This window comes from Phascolarctos cinereus, unplaced genomic scaffold (assembly GCF_003287225.1).
Source record: "Phascolarctos cinereus isolate Bilbo 61053 unplaced genomic scaffold, phaCin_HiC Scaffold_5;HRSCAF=322, whole genome shotgun sequence".
NCBI lineage: Eukaryota > Metazoa > Chordata > Mammalia > Diprotodontia > Phascolarctidae > Phascolarctos > Phascolarctos cinereus.
The window spans coordinates 443,766,717-443,780,154 of record NW_027555958.1 but is presented as its reverse complement, the minus strand read 5'-3'; the positions used below and the strand labels follow the sequence as shown (position 1 = coordinate 443,780,154).

Here is a 13,438-nt window from a genome sequence, read left to right as displayed (position 1 = left end):
GCCACCTCTCTGCTCACCTCCCATCCTATCCCACTCTGTCCCCTGTTCCTGGCTGTCAGCATCCCCTTTATAGAATCACAGAGTGTCTGAGTTCAAAGGCACCTTAGAGATCACCTAGTTTAACCCTTATTTTAGAGAAGAGAAAATTGAGACCTACCAAGGGGGAAGTAGCTTGTTCAAGAAATGACAAGACTATGACTTGAAATTTTATTATCCACATTTTACAGTTGAGGAAACTGAGACCTAGAGACATAAGGGGCTTAAAACTAAGGCATATTGTTGTTAAGTGTCAGAGACAGGATTTGAACTCAGGTCCAACTGATTCTACATCCATCATTCTACCCTCTGACATCCAACTACCTTAACTACTTATTATGTGTCAGACATGTTACCAAAGGAAAAGGTGAAAAAAATATTCACTGGGTTTGTTTGTCTAGACCAAATTTATCTGGATTTTTTTTCTACACCAGACAGACCAAACATTCAACACCAGCCATTTCAGAAAGAAAGAATTGCATCTTCAAAGGAATATTATCTGATTGGAGCCATTGGAACTCAGCTGACTTCATAATTAGAGTAAATCGAGTTAAACTTTACTTAGGACTCCCATCAACTCAGGTGCTCTCCCTGCTTGCTTTTGTATGAATCAGCTCTCAGATGTGAGGGAGGAGGGGAAGCCACTTTCTGAAACTTGCATGAATTTCCAGGTTAGAAATTGGAACTAATTAGTTAAAAAAAATAAGAGCTTACCAAGTAGCGTGCTTGAGATTACATTCTAATGGGGGAGACAATACATTGTATATAGAGGATGGGTGGCCGGGGGATGGGGGATGTAATCTCAAAGAGATAATAATAATGGATGGATGGATGGATGGATGGATGGATGGATGGATGGATGGATGGATGGATGGATGGATGGATAGATGGATGGATGGATGGACAGAGCACTTAGTAAGTGCTCACTAAGTTTTAGGCATTCCACTAAGCTCTGGGGATACAAATACAAGCAAACAACATGGTCCCTGACTTCAAGGCTATATATTATAACGAGAAACATCATTTTCTATAGGAGAGAGTGCCTTAGACATGCACACACGCAGTAGGTGGTCAGTTCATATTTGTTGAGTTGAACTGAGTTAAGGGAATTGTTCAGCAGATCATAAGGCCATACTCTTTCATTTCCATTCTTCACTTTTTGATTTGTTTTTTGTTCTTGTTTATCCTCCGCCATCCCTTGTGCCAGATTTACTGCTAGGGGAATGACTTGGGGAGAAGATTGTTTGGGGGATCCATTTCTAACATTGAAGAACCACTACAGGGCCTTCAGAGGCTGGGAACTGTGCCCACTCCCTGTTCTCTACCCAGGAATATGGTTTGGACTGGATTTAGTCTGGTATGGAGGATGTATTGGTGGCCTAGTCTCTACTGAGAAGAGGCTAAGCTCTGTGTTGTCACATTTTAACTCATTAAACCTATTCCACCTTGGAAAATATTTTACTTCTAGCTTAGATTTATGCTGATACAGGGATTTCTCCAAAAAGGAGAGGAATAGAAAGGTACTCAATGAATCAGGTATGGAGCAGGTAGGTAATTTGTTCCTGTGCACAAAAGGGATGCTAAATACAGGATACTCACAAACATCCATTTGACAGCAATGAAGTTAAAATAAGACTCATTCAAATAACTTACAACTACTATTATAATCTGGGAAGACAAACACTCAGTCCGTAAAGCAGTTGGCAGGACAGCTATTCACCTCAGCTTTGCATTGTCCAAAAAACTCAGGGCCATGTTTGCTGGTAAAATGGTCAGGCTTTGTTTATTGCCATCTGTTTCAAGAATCCTAGAGTGGCTTCTGGGGGATGCCTTTCCTGTGACCATCTAGCTCTGAGCAGAGGAGACTTATAGACCTCTTGAACTTACAGAGTCACCTCTAAGCCTGCGTAGGGCCATCTCAGGACAGTTACTTCTTCGTCTGGCATCTGTAAAGAACAGACATAAAAGAGGGCAGCCCCCAAAACACATTTGTCTAGGCAGCACATGTGCTTTGGATACCCCACACATATGGTTACATGGAGACTGGGTTGGGTCAGAACAACTATCCACCCCCCACTCCCTCGGGAAGCAGCTTTAATAGCTCTGAGGATTCCCATCCAGAAAGGAAGAGTAAGGCTGGGGATGGAGGCTTTCTCTTGAACATTCCCTGACTCATCAGTTCTTGGCTCTAAGGCCCTTCAGTGTTGAGTCATATGTTGCTGAAAGCAGTTTCCAAAGCTTGCACTTGGTTGATGGGAAGGAGGTATGGCAACTCCAAGCATGCTCCACTGGATACCCCTGTAGGCTAAATTAACCTTTTTACCCCTTGTTTCAATTCAATTCAGCAGACATTAAGGCCTCCTCACCTCTCACCATGACTGTGTTAACAGACTCCTAATTGTTCCCCTGTCCTCAGATCTTCCCATCCTCCCTAGTTCAGTACCCTCCAGTATCTCCCCCGTTACCTCTTGGACCAATTATGAACTCCTGTGTTTGGCTTTGAAAGTCCTCCGTCCTTAACCTACCTTTCTCGACTTGTCACTTAATCCTTTCATGCATTCACTAGGATCCACACAGGCTGACCTTCTCACTGTGGTTTTTCTAGATAGTGTTCTGTCTCCTATCCTTGTCCTTCGCAGTGGCCATCCCCTAGGCCTGGAATGCCCTCACTTCTCACCTCTTCCTCTTAGAATCCCTGTTTCCTTCAAAGCTGAGAACGAATGCTTGTTGGATAACTGAATGACTTTCTTATGTGCCAGGCACTGTGCTAAACACTGATCTCTCCAATTGCTAGTCCAGTCCACCATCTGTGTCTCTATTTTACCTTATCTTTGCCCTGTTAAAAATAATTATATTTTCTATATCTCTCTATGCATACATTTTGTCTCCCTTGGGACACTTGAGAACAACAGCTGTTTTACTTCTGTCTTTGTATTCTCAGTAGGTGGTGCAGTGGATAGAGTCCAGAAGACTCATCTTCATAAGTTCGAATCTGGCCTCAGACACTTACTAGCTGTGTGATCCTGGGCAAGTCACTTAACCCTGTTTGCCTCAGTTTCCTCATCTATAAAATGAGCTGGAGAAGGAAATGGCAAACCACTCCAGTGTCTTTGCCAAGAAAACCCCAAAATGGGATCATAAAGAGTTGGACACAATTGAAAAACAAAAAAATTCTTAGTGCCTTGCATGTAGAAGGCAATTAAAGTAGTTAAATACCTACTATGTGCAAAGTTAGAAACATCATAGTGTTACAGATAAAAGGCCAACTTGGGAGTCAGTTGAACCTTAGTTCAAGTCTAACCTCTAATACATATTGACTATGACCCTGGACAAGTCACCCAACCCTTGGTCCTGGGCAGTTTGTTAAGACTCTAAGCTACAGAGGAATTATTCATCTACGTCAATGGAGTTTCCATACTTAGGAATATCTTTAAATATTTTTACATCTAGGAATATCTTCAAATTACAGTTCTGGACTAAAATATGTGTTAAGTACTGAGGATACTGTAATAAAGATGAATTAGTTCCTGCCCCCAAGGAGTTTCCATTCTACAGGTGATGGGGAGAGGTGATTCGACATGTACATAGATACAGATATACAAGGTAATTTCAGGAGAACTAATGTGGCTTTAAAAATATATTGGATGTTTTTTCTCTTTAATTTCCATGCCATGGTATGAATTTTTCTTTGCTAAATGGTTCTTGGGACTCTGCCTGTGTTGAATGTGCCAGAATGACTCTTCTTGGCCAGACGCGGCCACATATTGAATAAGGAAGTTGTTTCCAGGAAAGCAGTGATAGTTGTGACCCTTAGTAACCTTTCCTTGATCATATGTGCCATATTTCAAAATCTCTGAGCCATCTGGAAGATTCCTTAAATTTCACACTTATGTATATTTTCTTTTCACTTTAACCCATTTGGATTTTTAAAAATTTTATTAATTTAAGGAATATTTTACTCCCCCCCCCCATTTTTATTGATAACTTTTGTTTTTATATGACTTCCTTCTTTCCTCTTGTACCCATTGGACCATCCCTTATATCAAAAAATAAAAAAGAAATATGGGAATAGGAATATTCAAGCAGCCAATAAGCATTTACTAAGTAGCTCCTGTATGCCAGGCACTGATAAGATTAGGGTCTGGACTTGTGATTTCATTGGTAAGATGAACTTCCTGGGGAGGAAAGTCCCTCTCCCAGTAAAAAATAAGCACTTTTTCTTCAACTTAAATTCCTTTTTTTAAAAAAAATTAATTTATTTTGATTTATCAACAATCACTTCCATATGCTTTTGAGTTTAAAATTTTTCTCCCCCTTCCTCCACACCACCCTCCCCAAGACGGCACACAATCTGATATAGGCTATACATTTACATTCCTATTAAACATATTTTCACATTAGTGAAGTTGTAAGTAAAAATTAAAATCAATAGGAGGAACCATCAAAAAGAAGAAACAAAACTCAACAGAAGAGAAAAAAAAAAGATAGCGATTCAACTTTCACAGTTATGATTACTATCTGTGTCTTTTTCTCCATCCTTTTTCCCCCCTGTTATGCTTTTCTTTCTCCTTTCTCCTTCCCCCCCACTAGTGCTTTGCTTTTGACCATTGCCTCCTTCAGACTCTCCTGCCTTCTATTATCCCTCTCCCTTTTCTTCCCCTTTGCCCTTATTGCTTCTTCCCTCCCTTCTATCCCCCCTCCCTTTTCTTTCCCCTTTTCCCTCCTACTGCCTATAGGGCAAGTTAGATTTCTATACCTAACTGATTATGTTATTCCCTTCTTGAGCCAAATCTGATGAGAGTAAGGTTCAAACAATGCTCACCCCCTCCCTTCTTTCCTTCTGCTGTAATAGGATTTTCTGTCTTTTCCTGTAATGTAACTTGCCCTTGTCTGCCTCTTCCTTTCTCAGTACATTTTCTAAGATCAGACTAATCCACTTACTTGGATCCATTTAATCCACTTGATTAGATTTTTTTTTATCATTACATCAAAGTCAACTAATATCCACCCCTTTATGTATACTCCTTTAACATGGTGTAATAATACAGTTCTCAAGAGTTGCAAGTGTCATCTTCCCTTGTAGGGATGTAAACAGTCCGCCCTTATTAACATTTTGTATCTTTTTGTCCCATATACCTTTTTATGTCTTTCTTGAATCTTGTACTTGAAGATCAAATTTTTTGTTGAGCTCTGGTCTTTTTATGAGAAAGATTTGGAAGTCCCCTATTTCGTTGAATATCCATCTTCTCCCTTGAAAAATCATGCTCATTTTTGCAGGGTAGTTGATCCTTGGCTGCAATCCAAGCTCCTTTGCCTTATGGAATATCATGTTCCATGCCCTGTGGTCTTTTAATGTAGAAGCTGCAAGGTCCTGTGTAATCCTGACTGTGGTTCCATGATATTTAAATTGTTTCTTTCTGGCTGCTTGCAGCACCTTCTCTTTCATCTGGTAATTTTGGAATTTTGCTATATATTCCTTGGCATTGTCAATTTGGGATCTCTTTCAGGTGGTGAGTGGTGTATTCTTTCTATGGTTATTTTACCTTCTGTTTCTAGGACTTCTGGGCAGTTTTCCTTTATGATTTCCTGAAAGATACTGTCCAGGCTCTTTTTTTCATCATGATTTTCAGGTAGTCCAATGATTTTTAAATTGTCTCTCCTGGATCGATTTTCCAGGTTGGTTGTTTTACCCATGAGGTATTTTACATTTTCATCTATTTTTTCATTTTTTTGTTTCTATTTGACTGATTCTTGCTCTTTCATAGAGTCATTAGTTTCCATTTGTCCAATTCTAGTTTTTAACAGATTGTTTTCTTCTGTTAGTTTTTGTACTTCCTTCTTCAATTGGCCAATTGTGTTTTTTAGGGACTTGTTTTCTTCAGTGTACTTTTTTTCCAATTGGCCAATTGTATTTTTTAAGGACTCTTCTACCTCTCTCATTAGACTTTTAAAATCCTTCTTGAGCTCTTCTAAGAAGGCTTTTTGGGCTTCAGACCAGTTCATATTCCCTTTTGATGTTGCAGATGTGGGTTTGTTGACAATGTTGTCCTCTTCAGAATTTCTGTCTTGATCTTCACTCTTCTCATAATATGAATCTATGGTATGTTTCTTTTTACTCATGGTTTCTTTATTCCCTGGCCTTTAAAGAGATTGAGCTCTCCTGCTGGGGAACAGAGGGCACTGACCCAAGCTTCTTGTGTTGGGAGCCTAGGTCTTGGTCACTGGCTTTGTGTGCTGGGGCCTCTTATGTTGGCAATTGGAGGCTGTAGGGTTTTGGCAGCTTACCTCATGTTGGGCTGGAATCAGCAAGGCTGGAACTTTCAGGCAATTCTAGGTTGCCTGCTTTTCCTTTCCTTTAGCTTTCTTCAGCTCCTTTCAGATGAATGCTGTAGGGTACTTATCTGCCTGGGGCCCTTTGTAGTGCTGCTTCCCTTATTTTTGCTGAGGCACTGGGAGATCCATTTGCTGGGCTGCTGCGCTGCTGTTCCCCGTCTTTCTTCTAGTTCAGCTGTTCCAGGTTTGTTTTTTTTTTCTGGGGTGATATTTTCTGGGTTTTCAGAGGTTGATAGGGGTGGGTGAGAGTGACTACCTTTTTACTCTGCCATCTTGGCTCCCAGAAGCCTTCAACTTAAATTCTTAGAAATTTCCTTAGAGCACTGACTATGACCTTAAGTGACTTGCTCAATTTGCACATAGCCAGGATATATCAGACACAGGACTTGAATCCAGGTCTTGCTGGCTTCAAAACTGGCTCTGTATCCACTATGCTGCCTGTCCAGTTAATGAAACTAAACCAATACATTGCCAGACTGGAGAGTACAAATGAATGAATGAAAAAACTAATTGTGTTTGATATGTGCCCAGCACTCAGATAGGCACTGGGGATACACATACAAAATAAGATACTGCCCCTGCTGGGTGGGAAACAACACTTGGAGGGGTAGCGTGGCCAGAGAGATGTGGGGAGTCCCAGAGATGGTGGGTTGATTGTCCATTGATGTAACCCTTCCAGAATTGCCAGTAGAAGTGACTTGATTACTGTACCCAGGAGAAGAGGTGTAAAGAGAGGAACGGTGTGGGTGGTCAGGGTAGCAAGGTAGAAGTCAAGATGGCAGATGCCTGGATGTGCTTTGAAGCATGGTCTATGAACTGGGGTCGGCTAGGTAAGATTGAAGTTGGTTAAAAATCAACATCTCTCAGTTTTGTGGTAGAAGTTCCAAAGCTAAGTGGATGAACTTCCTCAGGGACCAAAGGGGAATATTTTAAAATAGTATTCTGCAGTGTGTTTTTCTGGCATTTCTCACATTTTCTCAGGGTCATTCTTTAACAGCAGCTGGTCCTAGTCAATTTTATTCCAAAACTCAGGAGACAGGAGGCACTATCTCCGATAAAAGCTGGTCTGATGATAATAATAACAGCTAACATTTATAGGGTGTTTATAAAGTGCTTAACAGATATCATTTCATCCTTACAATAATCCCAGGAGGTAGTTGCTATTATTATCCCTATTTTACAGATGTGCAAACTGAGACTTGACAGAGGTTAAGTGACTTTCCCAGGGTCATATAGCTAGTAAGTGTCAGGTTGGAGTGACCTCAAGTCTTCCCACCTCCAAGTCCATCACTCTGTCTGCTGCAACACCCAGATGCTTAGGTATGATGAGCATGGTAGAGAAGGCCATTAGAAAAAATGTTTTGATTTGATTCCATGTGGGAATGTGCCTTGCTATACAGAAACTTGATATAAAGACATTTGCTATTTCAAATCCCATCCGTCTAGTTTCAAGCACTCTGACATGAGTTTGAAATTAGAATTAAAATTTTATTATTATTAGAATGTTGTTAATATTATTGTTATATTACTGGGCAGCAAGGTGGTGCAGTGGATAGAGCACTGGGTCTGGAGTTTAAATCTGGCCTCAGACACTTACTAGCTGTGTGACCCTGGCAAGTAACTCAACCCTGTTTGCCTTAGTTTCCTCATCTGTAAAATGAGCTGGAGAAGAAAATGGCAAACCACTCTAGTATCTTTGCCCAAAAAACCCCAAATAGGGTCATGAAGAGTCAGCCATGACAGAAACAACTGAACAACAGAAACTATTATTAGATCTAATATATATTATTATTACAATAATTAATAACTCTAAGGGTTTGACACGAACGTGCTTCCTCATTGTTTTCATTTATAGCTGGGTATTTTCCAGCGGAAGAATCTCGTTGTTCACTTACCATTGTACTTGAAATCTCTGCCTCTTTTGGGGCTCAGAATCTTCTACTGGTCACTCCTCAAAGGTATTGGCTTCCAGGATACCACAATTCAACAAAACAGTCAGTCTCTGCTGGGGTGATACAACGGGTACATAGATAATGAGATGGAGGGTAATTTGAGGAGACAGAAGGCACTGATAACTACTGGGAGTTTCAGGGAAGGCTGCCCACCTGAGATGGCACCTGAACTAGCTTTGAAGGAACATAGAAATTCTTAGAAGCAGAAATAAGGAGAGAGAGCTTTCCAGGCATGGGCAAATATGTGGAAGGCTATGCCAAGACCGGCTGTATTTTACCTTAGCAGCTGTGGGGGCCGGGGAAGGATTTTGAGCAGGGCAGACCATACTTTAGGAAGATTATTTTAGCAGCCTCTCAGTGTTGGGGAGAGATTGGAGAGAAGAAGAGCTTGGAAGTAGTGAGACCAATTAGGAGCAAAGATACTGGAGTGCTTTGCCTTTTCCTTCTCCAGCTCATTTTACAGATGGGTAAACTGAGATAAACTGTGACTTGCCCACAGTCACACAGCTATTAAGTATCTGAGGCCAGATTTGAACTCAGGAGAGGAGTCTTCCTGACTCTAGGCCCAGCACTCTATCGATTAAGCCACCTAGCTGCCCCTAGGATGTGGGGGTCAGGAAGACCCAGTTTTGTGTTAGATGCTCACTAGCTTTGTGACTAATCCTGAACCTCTCAGTCCTCATCTATAAAATGAGCACAATAATAACCTATCTTTCAGGGTCCCTTTGGAGCTCTAATGGATAATTCTTATAAAAAGGTTTGGACACCTTAAAGTGCTACATAAAAATTAGTTATTGTGATATTACTATTTTATCTGGGGTTGTTTTAGGTGAGTTTCAGCCACTCACCAACCTATTGGGACAGCTGCACTTCAGTGGAGCTGGTTGGATGAGCTCCTGGGAGGGTGGAGATGCTCTCTGGAAGGTGGTGTCTGGACCATCTGTGCCCCAGGTAGAGGGAGCATATCACTGTTCACAGATGCCTAGTGGCCATTTTCTGAGGCTGGAAATGATTGTTCTTTGGCATTTATGAAAACAGGGCTGAGATTTCCTGCCCAGGCTCATCTATGTTTCTTTCCTGTTTTTCTCAAAGGCCTGGCACAATCCATTTTTTTTTTTGTTCTTGTGTCCTTTGGGCTTTATTTTTTGGGAAAACCCCTTGAAACCAACAATTGGGGAGATGCAAGACGGGGCCGATAATTTTCTGGCTTTCCCGTCTTCTCTTAGTTTTCTTTGGCAAGATGTTGCTTATTATTGAAGGGGCGGAAGCTTACCTGGGAGGGAGAAAAGGAAGGTTCTCTCCAGAGATCCCCAGGGCCAGTTGTCTTCCACAGTGCCTTCTTCTGTTCTCTGATTTTCAGCTTAGTCATTTGACCTCAGGCTAAGGCAGTTCAAGGAAGACAGCTTTTCTTTGCCTTGGCCCAGTTCTGTATTTGTTCCTTGTCTCTTTTCTGCTTGGTTACCGGGCTTGGTCAGGCTCACCCGCTGACTTGGATGAGGCAATCAGATTTGCAGAATCTGACCTAAGGTATGGGAATGGTCTTAACTGTACTGGATGGAATCAGGGTTGCAGATGCCACCCTGAAGGAGTTTTAATAAAATACCCCAGTTCTAATGTTTTTCCTCTTTTTTGCTCTTTTGTAGATCACCCTGCACCTGAAACCCATCTCATCAGTGCATATTCATCAGAAATCTATTGTGTTCCTGCTCAACTCCCCTCAGCCTATGGTCTGGAAGTTAAAGACTGAGAGGCTTGCTCCTGGTGTCCCCAGACTTTTCTTTGTAAGTGCTTATTATTACCCACTGAAACTAACAATTGAGTGAAGAAGTGGTATTCCCTACTACCTTCGTGGAGTGAGCACTGGATATGAAGTCTGAGGACCTGGGTTCAGATCCTAGTTTCTTCCACTTACTACCTGTATATCCTTTGGCAAGTTGTTTACTGGCCCTGGATCTCAGTTTTCTCATTATAAAATGATTGGGGTCCCTTTTCTGCTCTGAATCTGTTTCTGTGACATAGACTGGCTTTGGTCTTGGTATCCTTAAGCAAGAGAGATGCAGTGTGGTACAGTAGACAGAGAACTGTCCTTGGAACGGGGAAGATCTGGGTTTGAGTTCCAGTTCTGACATATACTGTCTGTGTGGCCCTGGGCAAGTCATTTATAAAACTGAGGCCACTGCTGTCAAGTTCACAGTCTACCAAATGCCAGAACCAGATTAAGATGTAATTGGGAAATGTTTAATAACATAAACAAAAATATAGTACAGTGTTTGGAGGGTTGTTAAATTGTTTTCCAGTCATGCCCAACTCTGAAACCTCATTTGAGGTTTTCTTGGCAGAGATGCTGGTTTGCCATTTTCTTCTCCAGTAGGACAAGATAGATAATGTTAATTTGTAGTTTTCTAATAACAACAACAAAAACCCAGTATGCAGGAGTGTAGGGATTGGTTTCTATTTGACTTTGACACCAGTATTTTAGGAAGAAAAGGTGCTTTGGTGGAGCCAAAAAATCCACGATGAAATCCCAGGTCCATTCCCTATCCTTGGGCACGTCTTAATATTTCTGGACCTCTTTGGGGGGTTGAATGAACCAAACAATCCTGAGATTTCTTCTGCCCTTGAACCTTCTGTACTTGAGAGTGTAAGCTTCTTTTATGAAGCAATTCCACCCCGCCCCTATTTTCCCCAAAAAAATATTAATAGAAAGTCACATTTCTGGTGTATATTCTCGTAAGGTGTTAGGAAGCCTTGCCAGGCCATTGGAGAAAGTACCCATTTGTATTTCAGGGAAACTGATGGCTAATAGACCCCAGCAGGCTGAGGCATCAGAAACACTTGTGTGGCCTAAGCTTTGATTTCAGCCCTTGGTCTGCCCCCGTGGCACCAAGAGCATTATAAACATTGTAAATAGCCCCTTGATGTGTGGTCTCGGACCACAACATAAACATGCGCGAGGCTATCTTGTTTTGTCTGTAAGAAGGGCCTTCTTTCTGATAGGAGGATTCCTCCAACTTTGTTACGGGCAGCACCCCAGTGAAGTCATTTCTGTTTTGTAGAACACTGCATCTACGGAGAGAGCCAAACATTACCTACTGTTTGTAAATCATGGCCTCTTCATTTGCCAGCACGTCCAAGTTTGCTAGTTGTCATGAATTAGACGCGTTGTTTAGATGGGATTTTTGGGGTATGACACCATGTCTGATGATGAGTGTGACGGCCGCTTTGCTGTGATAGCTCACAGTTTCTCTTCATAGAGATACATGCTCATATTGTTAGCTGTTAGGACCTCAGCTTTGAGCCCTAAGCTTTTGAATTTTGGCCCCTCCTAAGTGGGATGGAACATAAGGCATCTGAGACAAGTGGAGGCCTAAGCTCTGAGTATTTCTGCCTTCAGGGTGTCCCATAAAACTGGCAGTAGGAGATTGAAAGTAATTCAAAGTATTATTACCTTCTATGGGTAGATGAACTCTAGTTTTGAAAAATCTCAAAGATTTACCAGTTAAGAAGGCTTTAATTTGACCCATGGCTAAAAGAATCCCCCTTGTAAAACTGCAAGGGGCCAGTAATCATTTAGTAATTAGGATTGCTACTCCTCCTAATTACTTTTATGTACTCAGTCTATGTGGTGTGAGGCTCATGATCACATGCACACATACACCCACCCCCCCACACACACCCCTTACTTTCCACAGCCTAGGCAATACTCCCCATTATCATGGTCCAGGGAAAATTTATGTTGCAGTATGATAAAGTTGGAGCCTGGATCTGTTAGATTGACCTCTATTTCCATTAAAAGTATGTTGGCTCAAGAATGTCTGATGTCAGCTAAATTTCTGAGTGGCTCATTTTATCCTAACTTTGTAGTTCTGTTGGGAAAATAGACTTGTATTCTTAATTATAAACAGCCCAATGGTGCCCAAATTCTTGTATGTCCTTGTCTAAGGGAGCCATATTAAAAGTAAGGGTCATGTAATAATAGATTTTCAGAATTGGAAGGGACATCATTGGTCATCTGGTCTGTGCCCAAGAAAATCTCCATGCCCAATGAGTGAGGACTCAGCCAGCTTCTGCTTGAAGGGAGAACCCACCACCTCCCACCTGTCCACTTTGGGACAATTCTCATTGCTAAAACATCATTCCTGATGTTGAGCTTAAATTGGCCTCTTTGTGACTTCTGGGGGCAGTCAGGTGGTGCAGTGGGTAGAATGCTGGGCCTGGAGTCAGGAAGACTCATTTTTGAGAGTTCCAAGCCAGCCTCAGATACTTACTAGCAGTGTGACCCTGGGCAAGTCACTTAACCCTGTGTGCCTCAATTTTCTCATCTGTAAAATGAGCTGGAGAAGGAAACAGTAAACCACTCCAGTATCTTGGCCAAGAAAAACCACAGACAAGGTCGTGGAGAGTTGGACATAACAGAAGAGCAACAAAATGCCCAAGGTTGCACAGGGGGTAAGCATCAGTGACACAATCTAATTCTAGGTCCCCAGACTCCGAAGTCAAGAGTTTTTTTCCATCATGTCTTGATGCTTTTTAACTTCCTTCTTGGATCATTTACAAAACTAAGTGGTGCTTTTGGCAGAATTTAATTTCTCTGACAATATTTGTTAATGAAAAAACCCACAGTTTTCTGATAGAGTTATAGGGTGGTGGTTTTTAGTCAGGTTAGTTGTGTCCACCTGTTCATGATCCTATTTGAGGTTTTCGTGGTAAGGATGCTGGAGTGGTCGGCCATTTCCTTCTCCAGCTTATTGTACAGGTGAGGAAACTGAGGCAGTCAGGTTAAGTGACTTACCCAGGATCAAAAAGCTCTTAAGTGTCTGAGGCCGGATTTGAACTCAGGTCCTCCTGACCTTTAGAGTATCCTAGCGTTAAAAAAAAAAAAAAGCAAAATAAAATAATCCTTGAAAGTTAGAATTTTATGTTACTGGGAAATGCAGGGAAATGTCTGGTCAGAAGCAGGCGGACCAGTCAGGTAGTGAGAATGGGGGCTGTCAGCTGGACAGCCACGGTGCTACTGTGGCAGTAGAGCAATAAACCAGTATTGGCTGTCACAGATTATGGATCTTAATCTATCTAGAGAAAGGTCTTCCTCATACCAGGAAGACTTATTTATTGTA

The 13,438-nt window shown here is 41.6% G+C and overlaps 1 protein-coding gene across 2 annotated transcripts in view; it reads left to right on the top strand.

The window, feature by feature from the left end:
• Positions 1–13,438, top strand: part of TGFBR3 (transforming growth factor beta receptor 3) — a 239,881-nt gene that overhangs the window by 132,792 nt on the left and 93,651 nt on the right. For both annotated transcript variants that reach the window (XM_020975375.2, XM_020975374.2), the window contains one exon: positions 9,965–10,102. In XM_020975375.2, coding sequence (XP_020831034.1) covers positions 9,965–10,102 — 138 coding nt within the window. The remainder of the gene's footprint in view (positions 1–9,964; positions 10,103–13,438) is intronic.